Raw genomic sequence first — 25,064 nt, forward strand, 5'->3', positions numbered from 1 at the left:
GTGCATACAAGACACCACACTTAAACTCCTCAGTGATAGTGTTCAATAAAGGTTCTTAATATGTCTTTGCTAAAGTGTGACAACATTTTGAGTGAAGCATGCACTAAAAAGTATAATGCAGTGCACATTAAAATGCAAAGAAATGCATGTGAAGAAATGTAAGAAATGCACAACATAACCACATAATGTGAATGTGTGTGCATGCATGCGTGTGTGCGCATGTGCGTGCGTGCGTGTGTGTGCTCATGCAAACACATGAAGGTCCAAAAAGAAAGCCTATTTTTTATTGTTCTGGGGGCTTGTGTTTGTGTTTGCATCCAGGCTTCCAGCGGCTACGTTCGCTGGAAACCAGTGAGCCCAGCGAGGTTTTGAGCGCAGAGAAGCTGTTCATCCACTACCTACTGGAGAGATGAGACGTTATGAAATTGAGATGAGATTGTTATGAAAACATTGGTTTACAAATAAATGAAACAATATTTAACATTTTGATGATGGAATTTAGAATTAGGTTATGAAGTTGCATTAATTAATGTCTGAATAAATAATTGCAGTGAGTTGTATGTATTTGTATGTCTTTATATGGCTAGCGGATCATGTCTAAGTGTGTGTGTGTGTGTGTGTGTGTGTGTGTGTGTGTGTGTGTGTGTGTGTGTGTGTGTGTGTGTGTGTGTGTGTGTGTGTGTGTGTGTGTGTGTGTGTGTGTGTGTGTGTGTGTGTGTGTGTGTGTGTGTGTGTGTGTGTGTGTGTTTGACTAGTCTATATTAGTAAAATTATACTAACCCAGCATCTCTCACTCTCACTGGTGCTTTGGAACCACAATATCAGTCACCAGAACCAGGGCTGTGTGTTTTCAATATGTCTAACATGGTTAAATTAGAGTTTGAAGTTACAGTGGGCTTATATAGGAGGGGGGCGTGTCTGATAAAAATGTATATCAAATATCTAAATAGGGAATCAAGCAACTTAAATACTGTCCGGGGTGCACACAAAAGCCCAAGTAGACATTAAAATGAAGAAAAAGGGAATAACCCTTTAATGACGAGAGACCCCTTTAGATTATTAGGCTGCAGACAGATTAAAATGTTATTATTTTTTTCATTTTGTTTGTGGATCTGGAAATATTGTTTGTTGAAGGCTTTCATTTGGTTCCAAAGTGGCATTTCTATAGAAAACACGTTTTTGTGTGTGGATGATTTACCTTTTTCATGTTTGTTAGGTACATATAGGCTACACAGCTTGTCATCACTTCCATTTTCAGGTTGTTCAGGTTAGGGGTTAGGTCATACTAGGCCTGAAACATCACTGTCATACCATGACAGTTACCATGACAGTCATGGCGCTACTTGTTCCTGTTTTTTGAACATTTTACATTTACAATCAGTACATCTACAAAAACGTTCAGATTTCAAATATAAAGTGCTTACCCAACGGCCACGGATGTTACAAGTTAAAACGCCTGGGTCTAAGTACCCGTATCTTCCATATAAAAGGCTTTTTAATCGGATCGCCAGCCATTTTCTTCAAATTTTCTCCATATGATTTCAACTACGCGTCCCTATCGGTTGGGAGGCCTATCGCACTCTGATACATTATAATTTATTTATTTTTAAATAGAAATTCCAGCCAATCGGATTAAAATGCTTTTTATTGAACAATGTGGAAGATACGGGTAAATAGACCCGGGCGCTTTAACTTATATCCGTGGCTTTGGGGTAAGCACTTTATATTTGAAATATGTACTGGTTGTACATGTAAGTAATGTTTTCAAAAAACAGGAACAAGTAGCGCCATGAGCGTCAGGTGAACCATGGCTAGGGTCATACCGTCATACGTATACATGGGGTACACAAATGAATTACCCTGTACCATATCCGGCCTGTCGATGTGTGTGTTTGTGCTGGAGGAAATGTGGTCCGAGTGAAACTTGTGGAAAAGTGAGTTATCCTACTATAATTCTAGTAACCTCTGTCTGTCTGTCTGTTTGTAGTGGTAGGTGTTTGTAGTGGTAGGTGAAGCTACCCGGTTCTCCTCAGTGGCTGGACCAATTGCTCTGATTTTGCACACAGCCATTGACCATTACCATCTGAACTTAACTGTGAAGCCCGTTTTTCAATTTCATCAAATCTCTGCTTCTTATTAGCGGTTTTGTGTAAAACACTGTCGCCATGGTTACGGGGCTGCCCAGCTATGGGACGAACTGCCTCCCGGGTTGCCAGATCATGTGCGCATATCCCCCCACGGATGCGTCGACCGGGTATGGTCTAGTTTTACTAAATAGCTTACTCGTTAACTGCCAGAACTTTCAAATGGATATGAAATCACCGGCTTCGAATGCTATCAATGCATTGAATGGGACATTATCACCTTTTCATGAAATTAGATGACAATATCTGACCCAAGTCGCAGCAAGTAATTATTGGGTGAGTACAAACGGAGTGCTACAACATTAAATGATGACTCACCGATGTAGGAGGGCATAGCATAGGAGTGTCTTCGCTTTGCAAATGTAGAATATCATGACATGTAGGCTACGTAGGCTAATCACAGCCACTCTAGGGCTAATCACATGTACACTTCACTCACACTCAAATGCAGTGGTGGAAAAAGTACTCAAATGTTGTACTTAAGTAAAAGTATCAATAGGCCTACTGCAATGTAGAAATACTCTGTTACAAGTAAAAGTCCGGAATAAAAAATGTACTTGAGTAAAAGTACAAAAGTATTGGTATAAAAAAGTACCACAAGTAGAAAGTACTCATCATGCAGAATGTCCCATTTCACGAGTTTGTACTCAAATCCTTTGAAAATAGCGCATCTACAAGCTCACAATGCTTGCACAATGTGAGCTTGTAGATCGGCTATTGTCAAATGGCCGAAATGTATATAGGGCTGAAGTGATTAATGTAGCCTATGTTTTAACAATAATCAAAATCTACTAAGTAACTAGTAACTAAAGTTTTAAAAAGTACAATATTTGCCTCTTAGATTTGCCTCAAAATTGTGCTTGTATTTGAGTAAATGTACTTAGTTACTTTGCGCCACTGAATACATGAAATGTAGGCTATGTAATAATATCATATAGGGCTAATCACACAAACACTTCATGAGTCTGTCAGACTGATCCCTGTAGTATGCATTTAAGGCCGGTAGATGGCAGAATTTTAACAGATTTATAAGAGGAGTTGGTTAAAACCACAACTTCAAGGCTGTGACACATCATGAATCAGTGTGATAGTGTAGGAATAGCGTCTATTATATTGAATGTTTGTTCTACAGCAGTGGTTCTCAAAGTGGGGCCCCCAGCTAAATGTGTTAATACGTTGGCTATTCAAAAACAGTATCTTTGAATAGCCATTGTGAGCTTGTAGATCACTGGATCTACAAGCTCACAATGCGAGCTTGCACATCTGCTATTCTTGAACATTTCTTAAAAATATCAAATGTTTCTAGAATCTATTTTTTACATACATTTTCTCTTCTGGGGGGGAGGGAGGGGGAGGGAGGGGGGTCCCTGGCACAAAACATTTTCAGATGGGGGTCCGCGGCCAAATACAACCACTGGGTGCCTATGTGAGACTGTAGTGAGCAGCACTGCATGCTATCTCTCTCTCTGGTTGTCATTGTACCAATAAGGCCAAGCATAGTTATTATATCCATGAGCTGTTTTGCTGTTGTTGGCAGACTGGTATGCTATGCTTTGTTCAACACAGGATATTGCAAAATAACAGTAAGGAGGAGTGTGTTTGTATGTGAGATTATACAACTGAAGAGGCGAGAATAGTTAATAAAGGTAAAGTTAGCAGCTGTACCTACTAACCAGGCTGAGACTTTATGTGTTTTTAAACGTTTTTGGCTTGCAATAGAACTAAGTGTAAATGTGTTTAATTATGACCCTTTGAAATGTCCGAGCCTGCCAAACAACTGGCTACTACTGAGCTGGCCTTTTGTTGTTCCTACAACTCTTCTATAACCTGATCAGGATGAACCAGGAAGCAAAAGGGTCAAACTATTTCCCACATGCATGCATGTTGGCCTATAGTAGGATAGGATATGCCTATAACACACCACATCAAAGTCAAAAGGCTGTCCTGTCAGGCTCAATTACTCACTGCCAATAACCCTGTTCTGTTTTAATGGAGAGATTTAGGGCCACATAATGCTATTCAAATAATGTAATTAGTATTGGTTTCTCTCTCTTGATAAGGTGGCTATCTTATCCAGACAGCGAGTGAGACAGAAAAGATAGCAACAACAAAGGAGTGTCCTTTTTGTCCTTGAGATTGACTACTAGTGTCCAACTCAAACGATGCAACATGAGCTACAGCACAAGGTTCAGCTTTCTATTTGTGTATTGATGTGTTCTGTCATGTTTTCTATGACAGCTGAGGCTGATTTATGCTTTCTTCATTTGGACACTTTTTTTTACACATACATTAGGTGTGACAGAGGTCAGAAGGGGGGGACAACGTGCCACAGTGCAATGCATTGTGAGCTTGTAGACCTGCTATTTTCAGTCGGGACACCAGGTTGAAAGTGGTCAAACTGGTATAATCATCTTATGAATTTAACATTAGGCTAAATTACACCAGAGAATAAGTCAAGAGTTCAAACTCTGCTATCGCATCAAAGAAAAACAATTATTAACCCAACCATACGTATCACTTTTCATATTTTATTACCATAATATCGTGATTTAGTAATCAGCACATTTTCTTCAAATAACATTCACAGTTTTGTTATGTCCAGGCCCATAGAATCATATAGAAACTCCGGATAGCATTCCAGTAAAGGGCACACACATTAGTCTGTAATTCCTAGCTTAGAAGTCTGCATAACACTCTGTTATTGAGTCCGAATGGGCAGATGAACACAAGCAAGGTCCAAAATTGGCTGGAGGCACTGTGCCATTTGTCCTGCCACAAAGTCCCCTCCTTGAGTGTCTTCATTTATCACAACCAGATGGCTTACCTAGATGCTTGTGTAGTGAACTGAACAAACTGGAAAATGTAGCATTATCATTTTCATGTCGTACAAAATAAAGTGAAAAATGTCAATGCATTTTGGTATGCATTATTAATTGTTTTCAACATCGTCGGCACTGAAAGGGGGACAGGATTTCCATGGAAAAAGGTGATATATTGCTTATCAAAGGCACTTCCCGCCACCTGCACCTACAACTTGTTGGTGCAGGAAGCGTTTGCTTGATGCTATACCACCTTATAGTATGTCACACACTATGTCACACACAGTCATGTACACTCAAATCAAGAAGGCTGTTTAGTTCTTTGTTTTCCTAAGAAAAAAACAAAACAAAACGTAGTTCAGATTGCGAGTCTACAAAGTGTACCTATTGTCGAGAATCCAGGAGATGCATGGCAAAACAGAAAAGAAAAAACAATTGGATTGCTTCGATTTATGCCATCTTGTATCCCAAACAATAATCCCAATGCTGTCGCTTATTTGCAGGGATATGGCCACAGACAGGCACTGGCATGCAGAAAAAAAGGATAACTTGTGGATGCAGTAATAAGCCATAATTAGTGCCTAATATGTAAACTTGGAAATGAGTGTGTTGACATGCACAGCGACATCCTATCATTCGGGTGAATATTCACGTTTTCAATTTAATCATTTGGTGCACTTTAAGATGTCTCTAATAACAGCCCAGATTTAACCATATCCCAATAATGAGTAATTTCAAAATGACAGTGGGGCTACTAGATGTTTACGTAACTGTTACTGTGAATAATTGGGTGATGGTTTGACTGAAGCGTTCACACAGTCAACAGTGATATGAATATCCTTTTATAAACTAATAATCCGGATGACTGTGTGCAGGTTAACACACTCAATTGCTTCCAAACAATGTACCTCAGTTCCAAAGTCCCCCGTTATAAATTCTGCTACCCATCTCTGCTCATATACAAATTAAATGTACAAGAATAAAAATCTCTCCATATTTTACAGATATTATAAAATGTTCTTTTACTTAGAAAAGTTCTCCCAGTTAATCAAAAATTCCCTTGTTTTATAATCTGATATTTTCCATCTAATAGTTGTATTATCGATAACATTTACATACTTGAAAATAAGATAATCAGTGTGTGTGTGTGTGTGTGTGTGTGTGTGTGTGTGTGTGTGTGTGTGTGTGTGTGTGTGTGTGTGTGTGTGTGTGTGTGTGTGTGTGTGTGTGTGTGTGTGTGTGTGTGTGTGTGTGTGTGTTAAACAGTATATTGCACTACCATCCATTTTAGTTGACATCACTGGTAGACAATATTAGATTAAACTCTGGTCTCTAATGTTTAATCTATGGAGTGGGGTACACTTGTCTTACCAGACACAAAAACATCACGTCATCAGTTGAAAAGATCATATGGATGAAATGATCCTCATGCTTTTCTACAATACTCCAAAAGACTGTACCAGGTCTGCTAATGTTTGGGTTTTTCCATAGATCATCAAGCCTAAAGTTTCATTTATACTTTGTTGAGCGACCAAACTGTTAAATTGAATCATTTTTGTCATACAACACGGTCATTCTGTACAATCTAATTTAGCCTTCAGCCACCAATTTCATGAAACACCTGCTAACATACTGAATTTAATATGTTTTACATTATATCATGAATATATTGGAAAGGATGGGCCAGGATGCTATTACAAAATAGGATTTTGGATGCAGAATGGTTTGAGCATACTGTAGTATTGTGATATTTTCATGTATTATTCTTATTATTTTTCACGTTTTAACGTTTATCCAGCACAAATGCTGTTTTTCAGCAACGCCCTGCTTCACAAGCCTACGTCACGCTGTTGCTCGTAAATTGGCTATTTCCGGTGTGTGACACCTGCGCACAACTAAATATAACTCGGGGTACGCTCTCTCACAGTTACAACACATTCATGCCTGGGAGCTGGCCAGTATAACCACTGAAGTATTCCACTGGAGCAGTTGGGGGTTCCGTGCCTTGCTCAAGGGCACAACAGCAGGTATTGAGGGAGGGGTGAGTGTTGCTCACTCTCTTCCTCTCCCAGAATTTTCCTGCCGGTCCATTCGATTGAACCGGCAACCTTCCAGCCACAAGCATGCCCCTGTAATGTTTAGGCCCGCTGCCCCAGTCATGTGGAAATGCACGTACTGTAGTATGTCCTCTCCATACTGCGTGCCATACAGTATACAGCACTGTTAGCAGGAACTAGTATTTGTATTTGTATATGTATATGTATAGTGTATGTTCTGTACTGAACTCAATCTGGACACAGCAACATAAGGTTAGGGGCACCTTTTTTGTCACAGCATGTGACTGTCTGCAGGCCTGGGGTTTTAATTCACCATTATGTTTTGATTTAGTTTAATACCATTTAATATCCTCATGAATAGGAATTCAATTTAGATCACATAGTCTACTGTAGAAGCAGAAGGCTTCAACTATCCAGCCAAAGGGAGCTGTGCCTAATCACAGAAACATTAGAGTTTACTAGCGTGGGGCCCGAACAACACAACCATAGAAACAAGTATTAAAAAAACAGATACAGCAGCAGATAAATAATTGGCAAGAAGGTACAGGCCCTGTGACAAGTGCAAAACAAAGACATCTTAAAATAAAATAGAATAAACGAGTGATATGATATAAAATTACTGGCTAGGATCCATCACTGTCTATGCAGGCCTAGTTTGTGTGTTTATGTACATGTATCATACTATAATTCTAGTAAGGGCTTAGTGAAGGGCGTAGTGGTGAGTAGGTGAAGCTACCCGGTTCTCCTCAGTGGCTGGAGCAATTGCTCTGATTTTGCACACAGCCATTGACCATTACCATCTGAACTTAACTGTGAAGCCCGTTTTTCAATTTCACCAAATCTCAGCTTCTTATTAGCGTTTTTGTGTCAAACACTGTCGCCATGCTTACGGGGCTGCCCAGCTATGGGACGAACTGCCTCCCGGGTTGCCAGATCATGTGCGCATATCCCCCCACGGATGCGTCGACTGGGTATGGTCTAGTTACTATAATACACGTATAGTATAATTTATACAGCAGTGGGATGCAAGTTTGATAATCACCTGTTTTTGCAACGGTTTGCCCAATTCTACCATCCGTACCTTGGCCATAATGCCTGACGAGATGTCCCAATATTGGAAAATAACATTAAAGTAATATCGTTATTTTCCAATATTGGTACACTACACCTTGTCGTGCATTATCGATTAGATTATAGATTAGATTGCTTCCCCACCTCTCAATTCCTGCATGTAAACAAACCCTATCTGTCTGCACTCTTTCTGTTGTGTGCTACACTGCTACATTTCAGAATCACTGCAAACAAACTTATAATTATTTAATTATAATTAAAGGGTTGTCCCTCTATAAACACCACTACCACTAAAGTACACAAGCAGTTATTTACTATCTCACAGACAACCTCCACGCTACATGCTAACTTACAGTACTAACATGGCGTTAGGTTGGAGATCAATCGGTTACTTGCACACAGACAGTAGACGTTTTAAAGGCCCAATGTTTACTCCAAACCCTTTTAGACAAACACGCTTTACTGGTTATTAGCAGCTATGGGAGCTTTGTTTTTGCCCAACTTCCTGAAAGGCATTCCAGAGAACTATTCTCACTGTCCTAAATACTTCTTTGTCTTACTGGGATGGTGGAATTCTGCTAAGTCATCAGCCACAGAATGTGACAACCATATTAATTAAGGATTAAGGGGGGGGGGGGGGGGCAGTGTGTGTGTGTGTGTGTGTGTGTGTGTGTGTGTGTATGTATTTATACTTTGTCATATGACGATGTCATGCTGCAAAAATAACCAATCTACGAGCTCAATGCGAAGCGCCATGAGCTTGTAGATCAGCTTTTTTCAAAAATGTTTAGATTTTTAAGAAAGTTAAGAAAAGCTTATTTTCCCAAGAGAAATACATCAAGTGTCTCTCCCACACGGTGCCAAAAACTGGGTTAGCACGCCAATTCAATACGGGTGCTTGGGGAGGCATCCCATTACTCTGCCAAGACTGTTGTGTCTGCGGTTTTAGCCAATCACACACACATAAGCATGGACAAACACACGTGCACACACATACACATACATTACATGGGACATTATGTGCACTCATACTGTACAACTATTAACGTACAAGTCGACATGCACAGGCCCACACACACACACACACGCGCACACACACGCACAGAGATAAAGAGGTTAGATTAAGTCTTGTATTATCACAGGTGTTTTTCAGAAATGTCATCTGATGCCACACACACACACGCACGCACATGTGGCTCATTGTTTGAGTTCCAGCAACAACATAGGAGAGGGAGATAAGAGAAAGAAAACAATTTCATAATGTAAATATGTACATAACATATGCTGTATGTTTTGAGTACAAACTAATTTCTCTTCTAAAGAATTATCACTGTAAAGGTACACCAGCTCAATGATCCAATCATAAAGCATCACTAAAATCTGTATAATGTAGCCTGAATGTAATGTGTATACTGCTGTCACAGTTTGTTTGGATTTGAAACAAGAGAGTGAAAGCTTGGCCAAAAAGACGATAAAAAAACAAGGTAAAGTGAGATGAAGAGAAAGACTAGTCTATCTACGTGACAGTTTGAATGTAACGTGATCTCCCCTGTGCTTTCATGGGGGAAATCTGTGCTAAACGCACACAAACACTCACAGGATGAGGTTTATACAATCCAGACAAGAGTGGTCTGTGTGTGTGTGTGTGTGTGTGTGTGTGTGTGTGTGTGTGTGTGTGTGTGTGTGTGTGTGTGTGTGTGTGTGTGTGTGTGTGTGTGTGTGCGTGCGTGCGTGCGTGCGTGCGTGCGTGCGTGCGTGCGTGCGTGCGTGTGTCCGTCCATCAGTCCGTCAGTCTCGTCTGTGTGTGACCAATGTCCCATGGCGCAATGCTCTCAAGCTCTTCAAACACGACAGGAATTTCCTTATTTTTACTTTCCAACCCTCTGGCAGTGTGTGTGAGTGAATCAGTGCGAGAATGTTGAATTTGAGATTGTTATGTTTTGGCTGAGTTCGGCGGAGGTGATAGATTACAGCATTGCCACTGCTTCATACAGTGTGAAGATGGAAGTCAGACAATCTAATGTCGTCTGTTTTCTAAATGGATCCAAATCCAAACTGAGAACCATAGATATGATATGATGTAACAATTCCACACCTGTACTATCTATGAACTATTGTACATACTGTAGCCCTTTCATGTTCTCTCATGCTGGCCATGTCAAAATAAGGGTTGCCTGAGGAAATTGTTATTTTTTTAACAGAAAAAACATGGCCCGGGTTCAGCCGAGAAAATGTTATGATGCTGTATTTCAGGCATTTTGTGCTACTGCCATATGCACTGAACCTTGAGGCTAATTTATGCTACAATGTCGTATGACAAAAATGGCATATTTTAAACAGATAATTTAACTTTTATTCTTGTCGTTCCATGTACCGCTCCATTTCTCCAACAAAGGTATAGTATTAAAGCTACAATCGTTTTATGTCTCTTATTGTCTCCCTCTCCTGAGAGGTAATTGCAACAACGTCCGGACTACAGTAAAGATGGCGGCTCATCTAGTGTCCAATCAGATGCTCCGTCTGCTCCAAATAACTTTATCTGACACCAAGGGACTACATTTCTCAATGGAATAGTAGGGAGACCACCTCCGACTACTGCAGATGTGCTAGTTATACACTACCACACAAATCGGTTACAATAAGTTTATTCATTAAAATAAGTTCCGTCTTGTAGCTTTAATTAACAACCAGACCTGGTTTTATTCCCATAACATATAGTTGTAATGAGCTGTGTCATTAGTGTTATGACATCACATGGTCCTATGTCTGGCATTACAGGCTGATTAATGACATTTACTCATATTAGAATATGTTTAATTCTAATCATCTATGAGCAATGTCTTAATAAAACCTTTTTTCCTGTTCAGGAAAAAAAAAAAAAAAAACATCTTTAGAAGTAGGCTATACATGGTACAAGATACAAGCTGCCAATGTCATAGGACCTTTAAGCAGGCAGCTTGTATCTTGTACCATGTATAGCCTACTTCTAAAGACGTTTTTTCTTCTCTTTTTTTCCTGCTTGCCAAAACCGAAGAAGTTCTCTGCAATTTAAATAGTTTTATACTCGATGAGGTTTTTGCTTTGAGCGCATAACGTTCAATTAGTTAACACTCGAAATAAAACAGATTTTGGCTAGTTCAATCTTGGAGGTGCAAGAATTGATGAAATAAACATTGGGGGAATGCGTTTTTAATTTTTGCCACAATCACATCATTTTTGTTTTTGCTGAACGTTTATGTCAGCTGCGCGCTGTAGTGAAAAATATTAAGAGAAAAGTGTGAGGTGGTGAAGACCTTACCACCTCCCCATCGCTTGTGTCTCTCCTATTCTGTAGTTTTCTCAGCCTACTACATCTATCCATCAGTATCATCCATCCATATCTATCCATTCATCTATCCATCCATCCATCCATACTGTACATACATACATATCCAGGGCCCATTCTTGATCAAAGGAAAATAAAACCTAGTAGTAAATAAAAAAAATAAAGTAAAAAGAAGTGTTGTGGAGAATATTATGTTGTTCTGTGTTTGCCAGGCTAGCAGTGTTCTGAGGTGGTCCTGGTGGCCTTACATCCTTGTTGTCATGGTTACAGTGTTATAATGTTGCCGTCCTCCCTCATGCTCTCCTGGCTGCTGCTGCTGTTTGTGTGGGCGGGGCTTCCATTGTTAGTGGGCGTGGTCAGTGAAGTGTCACTCAAGGACACTCCGACACTACTGGGCATTGAGACACTTTGTGGGAGGGGCCTCGGCACCGTGGAAGACTCATGCCGCATGCTGCCGAGCGAGATGGGAATGTTGTGATTTCCATTGTTGCCGTTGGTTACACGGTGCGAAACGTACGTTGGCAGGTTGTCGCTCTCGATGATGAGGTCGTCGTCGTCGTCTTCGCTGTCGCCCTCGGCAACGCTGTTGCTGTAGTTGTGGCAGAGGACATAGAAAAATGTTAAAAGCAGTGGAAAAAGTGCATCCAACAACTTTGTACAGGTTTAGGCCATTATTGGAGCAGTAAAGACATATTGCACTTTTAATCAAACACTGCCAGTATTGTTTCGTTTTTAAAAATTAAAACATTTAATTATGTGTCTGGTGGGATCCCATGGGAACGGTGTGGCTCCAATTTGGATGTGGGACTTCACGTGGCCAGCCTGTGATGTCATTCATCTATGATGTCAGTCTTCTATGACGCATCTATGATGTATTATTCCAAATTGGTGTCAGGTTTCAGCCTGATCAGAGCCCCATTGACTTCCATAATTAAATTAAAGTCACATATTGTCGCTGTCGGATGGAAACCTTGTCCTAAACCGCTCCTTTCTTCTACTTCTTCTTCTTCTAAATAAAAAAAGTGAAACTAGCCGATCTCAAGCGTGTTTTCAAATAGTCAATGTATATTAGGTTAAAGTGGTTTAACTGATTTTGATTATATTAACACATTTTGCTGGGGACCCCCTGGAACCTACTTAAGGACCCACTTTGAGAACCACTGCTCTAAAGCTAAATACCAATACCCCAACTTTCACACTCGCTCACTCCCCTCGCGTCTTTGCCCCGCCCCCAGTGAGGAGGAGAGGATAGACCAACACGGGAACTACAAATTTCACGCCCACTTTTGAGACAGTGCCTCCAGTCGAGGTCCGTTAGAACGATGTACTGCAGCTGCCAATGCATTCCCTATATATGAGAGTTAGCCTACTTTTAAAATCATCACCTACATTAACTGGAGACGATATTGATTTAAATAAAAATATGTTTCCAAATGTATGGAGTGTCTTTGTCAACATATCTTCTTGTTTTCTTAATAGTTGATGTGTTTCACATTTAATTTGCCACTTTTATGGGTTACCCATAATGTTAACGCATTTCAGTGACATCACTGTCTTTACGAGCGCCGAGCGTCCACTCTGAAGTGGGGAATTCTCATCCCAATCCCGACTGACTTTGTTCATATTTCTATATTTTGAACATCTTATAGGCTTATATTAATTTTCTACCCACCACGGAGCTCCGACGGTACATGACAAATTAAAAACGTGTGGGTTTACTGTTGTTGTATTAACTTGCTTGAATGTAAGTTGGGGAAATAACCCAACTAAATGGAGGAGTGACATATCCCGACATTTTCGCCTACTTATTTGCAGTCCTTTCACATGTACTGTATATGAGTATGAATGACTATGTGCAATCGTGAAATACTGTAAGTGTGTGTGTGTGTGTGTGTGTGTGTGTGTGTGTGTGTGTTAAATGTATGTGTGGGGCCAGTGAGTGGGCGGGGAGGTGAGACCTGCTGTTATTTTCGGCATGGTTTCGGGTTTCAAGTAGTGTTTGTGTGGCCACATGTGGAGGAGGACTATGTATACATCATGGGAGAAGGAAAAAAACGGGTACACGTGATGCGGAAGTCAGAGATTTGGGGTATTGGAATTTCACTTATGCCTCATTGTGAACCAGTCTCACCTAGCAGTCATGGGGTTGCTCTGAGAGGCGGGGCTCGGCGAGTCATGGGAGGGGGCGGAGCCTGTGGACCCGGCTGAGCCTGTAGAAGTGTTTCCGGCCGAGACTTTACTCCCGCGATGCACCACGTTGTTCCGCTGGTTGGCTGGCTTCACTGTCACTATGAGGTTGTGACTGTTGGCCACCATCATGTCTGTCACCTGAAGTGAGAGAAAAGAGAGCACACCCAATTAAATGAAAGTCTCAAGGTGCACGGAAAATGGTTCAAGTACAGAGCCAACTCGTCCAGTTCACTAAATCTAAAGGGTTTAAGTGGTTAAGCCTTCAGCCTTTATGGCCTCCCAGTGTTCATTTTGCTCTACTTCCTTACGTCCTCTCTGCTTTGTATTCTGCCTCTGGATTGCGTGTCTTAAAACAACTGGCCTGATTTCACATTGTGTTATGACTCAAGGAAGGTCCCCTGGATATTACAGATTCTCAGATAAAACTATAACTAAACTAGAAAGTCGCTCTCAGTGGAGCACAAATCTCTGCCAGGAGGCATGCCCTAATAACAGTAGCGCGGCAGGTGATTACCAGTAGTACCTCGTCCCTACTGTCTTATTCCCTCTCTCTCTCATACACATTTATTGTCTACCTCTCTCCATCGTTCTGTCAGACTCCTTATTCAAATCCCTCTGCAAAGTCGGTCTGGTTTTTAATGCCTTTTGTCAATTATGTTTGTATCACCAGTCAACCAAAGGTTGTGATTTGAAATGTGTTAGGTTTTTCGCTGCCCACATCCACATGACAGAGAGAGCGAGAGAGAGAGAGAGAGTCAGTAAAGAAGTCTCAATCACATCATCCAAAACATGTTATTTTCAACTGTACATGTCTGTGATTTAAATACATAGTTTCTAGTTATAGTTCTTTGTCGAACATAAGCACTCTTAACAGTGTCACGGGAGGTAGCGTGCACAATAAATGTGATGCCGATCGGCCTAGTTGTACACGAGACACACACACACACACACACACACACACACACGGCCGAATGCATGAATCTCCTGGCGGCGGTTAATTAGCCCGAGTGCGTTGTTTATTTTGAACTAGTTTCCTGTCCTGTTGCTCAGTAATCACCTGATCCAGAGATTTTCCCGCCACGTCGATGCCATTGACCTCTAGGATCTCGTCATTGACGCCCAGCAGCCCTGTGCTTTCTGCCAGCCCCCCACGCACCAGCCGGGATATAAACACCCCAGGGACCTGGAGAGGTAAGGAGAGGAGAGCACATAAGATCATAGGAAAGGAGTAGAGAGAACTCTACATGAGAGAGGAGATGACAGTAATGTGGCACATTTGACTGAAACGGGTCTTAAAACATCAAGCATTGTTGTTTGATATTACAGAAGCTTACATTTAATATAAAAAGATGGAGCGGTGGAGATGAGAACCAAGAAACGAAGACAGACAGGAGAGCAGGAGGAAGGAATGAACCATCCGAGTGGTCTCTGAGTTTCATCATCATTACTAATCTTAATAATATGCATGTGTTGAAAGAATCTGCTCTAGATGGATTCGGGCTCGGAGCCCAGAATCCCCACTGGTTGCAAATCCAAAGGGAAAGACTTTAATCTAATTTTGTATTCAGGAAATCGACCATCAAGAAATATTCCACCATCACCAGTGCGTGACCTTCTCTGTGTTGTCTTACCTTCTCTACCCCGTGCGATGTCACCCGTACACTCACTCCGTCGCGGATGTAGAACCCCAAGGGTTTATGGGTACCGTGTTTGTGGAGCCGTACGCGGCGGTGCGTCTCCGGCAAAATGTCCACGTCAATGATGGAGGAGATCTGTCGGAAGTCCTGCGGTAAGCCAATCAGAAGGCCTGGCTTGTTCTTTTGGTGGGTGGAGCTGGAGCCGGTTGGGCGTAGTCCTGTCAAGCCCAACCCCTTTTTACGCCGCTGGAGGGAGTTGGTGAAGACTACAGGATCGTCTTCTGGAACAGAGAGAGAGAGAGAGAGAGAGAGAGAGAGAAGTTGAGCATCATTTTCATGCACTATACAGTATACAGTACTTTGTTGCACAACAAATAGCCAATAGCCGATCTAAAATGTTACATAGCTCACAACGCGAGCTATGTAACACGCAACGTGTTTTGAGCGTGTAGATCTGCATTTTTTATTATTTTTGAGTGGTGCCAACCACTCCTACATTTGACTTTGTCAGTGTGTCCGTATGTCCGTCCGTCCGTATGTCCGTCCGTCCGTATGTTTGAGCACGGCTGATTGGTCAAGCTTCACGTGACACGTGACAATATGTTGTCACGTGTCACGTGACAACATATTGTTGCTGATTGCAACACAAGGATGCAACCAGTTACACTTTCAAAGGCACCACTCTCTTCACACTGGGTGTGATTTTTACTCCAAGTATGGATTATTGTGGTTAAATTGCAAGAGAAAGACAGGCAGCCAGAGTGAAAGATTGCCATCGCAATCTCAGGGTGTACTGAGATGGCTTCCATCCTCAGCGAGTAATGTAGAGGAAGAAATAAACCCAGAAAAAATAAGAGAATGTCTTAGGTTTATGGATGATATCCACAAGTTTATCCATATAGCCTAGTCAGGTACAACGTCATTACATCACATCACAGTGTTGTTGTTCTTCACTTCAGTTGTGGCGGAAATGAAGACGTTTCAGTCCACAAATGGATCTAATTCCATTAACGTATCCATTACCTTAACGGTCTGTGTGTGTGTGTGTGTGTGTGTGTGTGTGTGTGTGTGTGTGTGTGTGTGTGTGTGTGTGTGTGTGTGTGTGTGTGTGTGTGTGTGTGTGTGTGTGTGTGTGTGTGTGTGTGTGTGTGTGTGTGTGTGTGTGTGTGTTTGCTTTTACAGCCCATCTCTGCAGGAGTGTAGCCCAACGGTTCTAAACCTTTTCTGGACCAGGTCCCACTTGAAAATCTCAAATGCGTTCGCGGCCCACCCATCTGACCACTTAAAGTGGTTGTGAAGTGGTCAGATGGGTGGGCCGCGTGCATTTTCAGAGCATGTTATGATCCATCAATCGATGGCCGGTGTTCCGGCTTGGATCAGTGGAGAATCAGAATCACTTTTACAGGTTTACAGGTGTAAAACAGTTTGTGAAAAATAAAGGTCTACATCTACAAATGTATACAAAATGTAGATACCGTATAATGTATACTTTATTTATTTTCTGTGGAACATAGCATACTAACTAAGTTCCTATTTAGCAGTATCACAATGACTCACTTGTCAAGGTTTTAACACAACGTTTTTAAAATATTAATGTTATATTATCATTAACATCTTAGTGTTTTGCTAATTATTAGGGACCCACTTGCAATATCCTCATGGGCTCCCAGTGGGCCCCCGGCCCACAGGTTGAGAATCGCTGGTCTAGCAGCCGTCTATAAGAGGGTTGGTCAGTCTGTGTGTGTCTGTGTCTGTGCGTGTGTCCAAAGCTAAACTCTCAAACAGCGACACATTTCTGGTGCACACTGCCAGCAGGCCACAGAAGCACCTCCACCATCAAACAAAAGGCCAATGTGTCTGACAATATGAAGCGAGTCAGATAATAGAATGTGATCAGCACAGGCAGATGCAGTATGCACAGTACATAATACAGTAGATTACCTACCCTCCATTAAAGAACATGCTCATGAATCATTTTTATTAAGCCAATAAAAAACGGCAAGTAGGAAAATATAGGGCAGACAAATATAGGGCCGATACTGCAAGGTAGGACAGGCTATGATGTATTATAGACTCGGGGGATATCGTCATTGTCAGGCAGAAACCTTGTATGTCCAAAACCCTTACTTTAAAGGAATAGAAAAAAAGCTCTTGTTAACACTTGTCGTTATACTGTTGGCAAAACTGAATGCAGAGCAGGGTTTCAAAGCCTAGTCATGAATCCCATCTGTGTTGCCTAACTAGCACGTTCCTGCTGAGTCAAAACTAGCATTTACGCTAGCTCTTGTTATAGAGTACTAGTGATGTACTCAAATGTTGGCAAAAGTGATGAGGATAATTTATGAATAGCATTATGCAGGACATTTACAATAACCATTATCAGAACTCCTGTTATCATCAGAGCAAGTCACAAACTATGCAGTAAAAGATTCAAGGAAAGAAAGTGTTCTTCCATTGGAATGGATTTAATCAGATTACTCTAATCCTATTAATTCAACCTAATCCATGACCAAAAACCTTAGAGGAGTGCAAGACTGTACCAGGAGCAATAAAACCGATGAAGTAGTCGACCTTGGCATAACTGATGTAGGGAGAAAAGCATAATAAAAAAATGAAGGGGGAGGTGTAACGGTGCTCGGTCCAGGCAATTAACCACATGAAACCTAGTGTCCCTATTCTGGGGGTAACATTTCCCGAACATAGCCGATCTACAAGCTCACAATGCGTTGCAGAAGAGATTTGGGGTTAAGGGAAAAAGAGCAGACCAAGTACCACATGAAAGCTAATGTCCCTATTCTGGCCATGTCATAATAGGCGAACATTCCAGCAAAAATATTCTCGGCAAAGACATTTGGTGTAGAGGGAAAAGAGGAGGGGGCAAAGTATAGACCCCTGGGGGACCCCGGTCAACAAAGTAGGGTTTAACTGGTTATGGCAGTGATAGGGGTTATGAAGAAAATGGAGTTGGTCATAATCGTTGGAGGAAAAAATAACAATGGCAATATCCATTGCCTGAAAATGTTGGCAACCTAACAGTACACACACCTTTTAGAACAGCTTCATTTATAGTCAAGTCAGGAGGACAGACTTTATGACACAAGACACCAATTGAAGCAGAGCACAAACAGACATAATCAGAGTAATGCCTAATTCTATCCTCTGTCATACGACCAAATATAAATCAGCGAATATGGTGTAGAGGGGAAAAGTGGTTTAAGTATAAAGGTTATGTGAATGTGTAACAGCTACTGTATCATTGATGTGGAACCTGTGCATACACAACTGGTCAGCGGCCAACAGCAGAAAGTGTGTGTGTGTGTGTGTGTGTGTGTGTGTGTGTGTGTGTGTGTGTGTGTGTGTGTGTGTGTGTGTGTGTGTGTGTGTGTGTGTGTGTGTGTTTCAGTTTAACCCTTCCTCTCCCTTCAAATACTACCACTACCTCAGGCTGTCGCTGGAAATAAGCCTGAAATGTGGATGGAAAAAGTAAAATGCCTCCTTCCGACTTTGTCACATGACAAATAGCCGATTGGAAATTTCCAGAAATGTTTGAACACATTTGAAAGATTTAGCCTATAATGACCCACAATATAGAGAAGCCGGGTTAAGAAAAGACATGGTCTAGACTCCAGTGTTTTAAGATCTCTGTCTGTGTGTCCAGATGTGGAGGATCAGCATTCAGGGTTGAGATAATCAAACAGATTAGACACACCGACAGATTACGCTAAATCTCCCATCTACTGTATAATCCCATAATTGTTATACTGTACTAGACTAAAGAATGATCTTGAGATCAGTGTCACTCTCTCTCTCTCTCTCTCTCTCTCTCTCTCTCTCTCTCTCTCTCTCTCTCTCTCTCTCTCTCTCTCTCTCTCTCTCTCTCTCTCTCTCTCTCTCTCTCTCTCTCTCTCTCTGGAGTTGTTCTGTAGGTGAGATGACACAACATCTTGGATAAAAAAACAAATATGTTTTCACATAATAAGGAATTTGACTTGGTGAGGTTGGTGCATTGCAGTGAACAACAGCAAGAGATATTTACACATTCACTCAGATATATCATATATGGGTTTAGATCAGACAGTTTATATGTCATTTTTGATTAGATGCTACAAATAAGAGAGGTGGAAAATCAATAAGACAGACAGAGAACAGAAGAGAGAGATGATCGGTCATTGGTCGCTGTGGGATTATTTAGCCTAAACCCCATGATATGATAGAAATCTTCCACCTGCTCAGTGAATTTGGAGTCCCCCTGCTATTATGTTCCTTTGAATCTCACATGTTGTCGTCACTGCGACCTTCTCTGAAAGACAATCACAAATTGGAGGAGGTGATGTTCGAAACGCTCCAATCAGAGGAATCCATTAAGCCAGGGGTTTTCAACCTTTTCAGCCCACGGACCCCCTAGCTGAGAGAGATGAAGCAGGGACCCCCTACTCTATTTTGTATAACATTTTTACTTAGTCTGCTATTCTTTTCTTCTACACCTATAGCCTCTATGCCAAAAATAGCTGATCTACAAGCTTGTAGATCTGCTATTTTTGGCTAATGTTCCCCTCAGAAAAGGAATTCTAGGGTTCAAGTGGTTAATGTAAAAAACTAAATCCTATCACACAAAGATTTGGCGGACCCCCTGTAGTAGCTCTGAGGACCCCCTAGGGGTCCCGGACCCCCTGTTGAAGACCCCTGCATTAAGCCATCAAATATATAGGTGTTGGGGTGAAGGGGGGTTAGGACATTAACCACTTGAACCTCAGCATCCATATTCTGAGGAGAACATTGAGGGGAACATCTACAAGCTCACAGCTTAAGCTTGTAGAGCGGCTATTTGGCCGTCGATGGGGAAAAAGTGATCCAACTAGTACAGTTGTCACTCAAGTCTGTTTCTCTAAAAATAGAGGCTTTAAGTGGTTAATGGCTTGGGAGGATGAAGTGAGCTAGTTGTTGTTGTAATAACACAAACAAACCAGGAGGAGGAAACGTACTGACAGCTTATGTTAGGCAATAACATTATCAATGCACAGTGTGTATTGGCTACACTTCACCAACCAGGAAGTTATATAATACTAGACTAGCCAAACAGAGTCTAGAGAGACTTGCTTCTGTGTGATTTCACATCTTTTATTCAGAAGGCTTACACACACACACACACACACACACACACACACACACACACACACACACACACACACACACACACACACACACACACACACACACACACACACACACACACACACACACACACACACACACACAGGGGCAATATCAGTGCAGAAGGACTTGTACAGTCTGATCCTCTTATTATCATAGAGATCCAGACAACACAAACTCCAACCCCCACCACGCAAACACGCACTCGCACGCACACACACACACACACACACACACACACACACACACACACACACACACACACACACACACACACACACACACACACACACACACACACACACACACACACACACACACACACACACACACACATCCCCCCTGGGGATTAATAAAGTGTCATCTGTCTGTCCACACGCGCTCGCACACACACACACGCACACGCACACGCACACACACACACACACACACACACACACACACACACACACACACACACACACACACACACACACACACACACACACACACACAAACACGTTTAACTCCAGACTTGCATACGATAAGCCGCTTGTTGCTAGGAGACCATTGTAAATACAACAATGGTGATAAAGACCGTAGTGGCTGGTCCATTGTGCTTTGGATGTTTTTCCTTTCTAGTAAAAGCAGATAGGTGAATGGGGAACATCTAACACAGACACTGAATCAGTGAGGGCTTTCAGGGTACACAGAAAACACAGCTGAGCAGTGCAGTAATGAAAATAGACTGTGATGATGGGAGTGCGATGCAAGGGGTTATTTTAATCCAGATTTGATCCTGATCTCTGGCTGTATTTGGCAAAAGGCTAAATCTGATCTGGGTCAAAGGGTTAAACAGTGTGTGTTCCTGTGTAAGTGCCAGTGTAGATCACATACATATGCAGGCACGTACATGTACTACACGCACACATGGCTCCTAAAGGTCAAACAGCCATCCACTGAATACTGGGGTCATACATCCTGCAAAAAGCTACTATCTATGCTCCACCACACCACACATTTGTACACATTTTGTACATTTGCATATGATCTTGGTCTATGATGTCCATTCTGCTGTACAACCCATCTATCTGACTGAAAGTTTCTCTGTCTCTGGCTGCTTGCCTGTCTGTCTGTCTGCCTGCCTGCCTGCCTGTCTCTCTGCCTGTCTGTCTGTCTGTCTGTCTGTCTGTCTCTCTGCCTTCCTGCTTGTCTCTCCGCGTGTCTGTCTGTCTATCTGTCTATCTGCTTTCCTTGCCTACTGTGTACAGAGTTGTGTGTGTGTCCCCCAGCTTGCACCCACATTATGACTTTTAGTCCCCCACTGAGGGAAGCTTATTAAACACAGCTGGAGCATACCAACTGCTGACGCAGACAGGGGGGAGGTTAGAACATACCAACTGCTGACGCAGACAGGAGGGGAAGTAAGTCACAGAGGGCAGTGTGTGTGCGGGCGTGCGTGCGTGCGGGCGTGTGTGCGTGTGTGTTGGGGGGTTAGAGGAGAGGGAAGGACAGCAGATCACAGGAGTACAAATTATGAGAGAAGAGAGGAGGTCACAGGTTAATTAAGGCAAGGTCAATGGGGAAATAAGAGATAGGACTGCAACTATTGATTATCTTTTTAGCGATCATTCTATCGATTACTTTCTCTATTTGATATATGATAACAATAGTTAGACAGAATAATATGATAACAGCCAATGATGACTTTATTCTCGGTTCTTCCTGTTCAAGAGGACAGGTGAGTATGTTTGAATGGAAAAGACACTTCCTGGTTTCTGCCATGTCCATTACTCCCTAAAATATAATTGTGATGCAACATATTACCCATTTCTCATTTTAGACAGTATACTACAGTAGATCACTTTTTACAGTGCTCCCCAAAAATAAATCAGTGTTTTTTTTCTTTTTGTGTTTTTTTTCTTCTACAGTGTATTACAATATTTTATTATTTCTGTCAATCAGTTGATATTGTGAATTTGTACTTCCATGTACTGTTGTTCTCATGTCTTACTAAATAAAGTACATCAATCAATCAATTGATTATTTGAGGTCATGCTACACAGCAGGCTAAAGCCTGATTTATAAGTCGTCTCACGACGGTGTCACATGCCGAACATAGCAGATCTACAAGTTCACAATGCATCGCCGATGCAACACGTTGTGAACTTGAGATGTCTTCTTTTTTTGACACTGTAGTCCAATGGAGCAAAAATAAAGCATAACCCAACCCAGTCTATCTGTATGACTGACTGCATAAACTAAATGATTCTAGTATTACGCCTGTTGTTAGCCATACGACAACGACAACAGAACCCAACCCAAGACAGCCTCTCTCTGCTGGAGATAAATACCTGACCTGCTACATTCCTCCCACAACATTCCTTTGATATGTCTCCATCAGTCTGTCTGTCTCCTCCTCTCCTCTCCTCTCCTCTCCTCCAGTCTCTACCCTTCTTTGTTACTTCCTCTCATCACAGCCCCTCCTCCTTCCTTCATCTCTATTCTCACTGGGGCTTGTGTGTGTGTGTGTGTGTGTGTGTGTGTGTGTGTGTGTGTGTGTGTGTGTGTGTGTGTGTGTGTGTGTGTGTGTGTGTGTGTGTGTGTGTGTTAGTGTGTATTAGTGTGTATGTGCGCGCAAGCTTGTGCGTGTGTGCCATGTCTGTTCTGAGCAGCAGTATTGATCCCCTGACATCAGCGTTAATGGTGAGAGAAAACTACGCTAATGTGCGCACACACACACACACGCACACACTCACACACTCACACACACACACACACACACACACACACACACACACACACACACACACACACACACACACACACACACACACACACACACACACACACACACACACACAAAGCACATGCATATGGTTGTACATACAGTTACAAGGGCCTAGACTAGAGAGAGGGTACGTGGTGTAATCTGTGTGTGTGTGTGTGTGTGTGTTTCCTGACTGGGCAGACAGACAGAACAACAGAAGGAAGAATCAGACTGCAGCCTGAAGGTATAGACACTGCTAAACCCTTTACACACACGCGCGCACATGCACACGCACACGCACACGCGCACACACACACACACACACACACGCACACACAAATACACACACTGTACAAAGAGAAATAAAAAGAGTGATTGTAGTTTCCCTCACACATAACAGTGTATCAACCTCCCCTCTGTGAACACTTGAAGAGATAAACCCTTCCACAGCCAAATGCACATGTTTTAACCACTTAAACCCTCTAGTCTAGAATTAGTAAATTGGACCTGAGTTGTCTCTGTACTTGGACCGCTTTTTTCTGTCTACAACAAATCTCTTTGCCAAAAATAGCCGATCTACAATGCGTCGTGAGCCTGTAGATCTGCTATATGTTTGGATATTTCCACTGCAATAGTTGCACTGGTTCATTAAAATGCAATTTTATTTATAATGTGAGTGCTCAACAATTCTATACTGGAATGGAAACATGTGGCTTCTCTCCCCTGCGTACTGTAATTCAACCACTTAAACCCTATATACTTCATTGACCGGGGCCCCAGGGTTTCGTATTTGGTCCCCTCTTTTTTTCCTATACACCAAATCTCTTTGCCGGAATAGGCGATCGGCAAGTTTACAACCCGTGTTGTTGTGGCGCATTGTGAGCTTGTAGATCTGCTTTTTTGCATAACGTTGGCTTCTTATGACATGCCCAGAAGAGGGACGCTAAGGTTCATGTGGTTAAGGTTAACTCTCTCTATCTCTTCTTCTTCTTTTTTTCTTCTTACATTTTTCATCATTTTAAAGAAAAAAATACAAAATCCAAAGATTAAAGAGAATGTTACGTAAGGGAGAATGTAAAGGTAATTAACCACAAGAACCACAAGAGCTCGCCTGGGAAGCCAATGGTCCCAGGTTCTATTCCAGGCCTCGGCAATGTGTCGGAGGAGTCCCTCAGCAAGACACTTAACCCCTAACTGCTCCCCCCCTCCCGCGCTCCTCTGTGGGCAGCACTCAGCTGGGTGAAGCTGAAAACCATAAATAAAAAACCTCTGGCTTAGCACATACCCCTGAGGGACTACGGTCAACCAGGCAAGTAAATAGGGCTTTAGTGGTATTGTTATTCGGTGCATGGTATAAAATACACTTTACTAGAAACTATGAACATAATAATTCTGTTTTAGCCTTTCCCGACCACTTTACTTCACAATATAGTGCAGATGAGAGACTCTGACCCAACGGCGTGTTTCTCCAAGAGGAGGCAACCATCCAGTGTATATTTTCAAGTGTACAATGAAAGAGGTTTCATTTCATAGTGAATGTGTAATAATATCATACGGTACATTCCATGCTGTTGTGTACTTTCACAGTATGGTAACAAACAACTTCATAATGTATATTTATAATATCAACAAACCTGGGTGATATTTCTATACACAATGATGGAACCCCCCACAGTAGATGGGTAAATAAAGTATCAGATGGCTAGATGTCATAATGCAACATTGGTGTAGAGTTCACTAGACTTCTGATTATTTATTTGAAGGGCTCATAATAGACAATATTAGACATAATGGCTATATAATGAACTTGGTGGTATGATTGTAACTGTTGGCTGACTGGCTTTTTGACTGAATCGCTGTCTGTCTGTCTGTCTTTGTAATATGATACAGTATGCAATATAATAATTACTGAATTGTGGAA

At 41.9% G+C, this 25,064-nt stretch overlaps 1 protein-coding gene and 1 long non-coding RNA gene across 3 annotated transcripts in view; one reads left to right on the forward strand and one right to left on the reverse strand.

The window, feature by feature from the left end:
* The first annotated feature begins 4,663 nt into the window (after nucleotides 1–4,663).
* Nucleotides 4,664–10,943, forward strand: LOC311047440. Its single transcript, XR_014600994.1, has 3 exons — nucleotides 4,664–6,160; nucleotides 6,230–7,693; nucleotides 8,003–10,943. It is a non-coding gene; the product is annotated as an uncharacterized lncRNA (long non-coding RNA).
* Nucleotides 10,944–11,074: 131 nt separating this feature from the next.
* Nucleotides 11,075–25,064, reverse strand: part of pard6a (par-6 family cell polarity regulator alpha) — a 32,484-nt gene continuing 18,494 nt past the window's right edge. The window contains exons 3-6 of one of the 2 annotated variants that reach the window (XM_084059830.1): nucleotides 15,238–15,521; nucleotides 14,664–14,789; nucleotides 13,548–13,744; nucleotides 11,075–12,005 (exon numbers count right to left, since the gene is read on the reverse strand). In XM_084059830.1, the coding sequence (XP_083915956.1) occupies nucleotides 11,681–12,005; nucleotides 13,548–13,744; nucleotides 14,664–14,789; nucleotides 15,238–15,521 (932 nt within the window). In that variant the 3' untranslated portion in view covers nucleotides 11,075–11,680. Of the gene's footprint in view, nucleotides 12,006–13,547; nucleotides 13,745–14,663; nucleotides 14,790–15,237; nucleotides 15,525–25,064 lie in introns of both variants that reach the window. The other variant, XM_084059829.1, reaches the window with a different exon arrangement.

This window comes from Gymnoscopelus microlampas (assembly GCF_963454915.1).
Source record: "Gymnoscopelus microlampas genome assembly, chromosome: 6".
NCBI classification, from domain to species: Eukaryota; Metazoa; Chordata; class Actinopteri; order Myctophiformes; family Myctophidae; genus Gymnoscopelus; species Gymnoscopelus microlampas.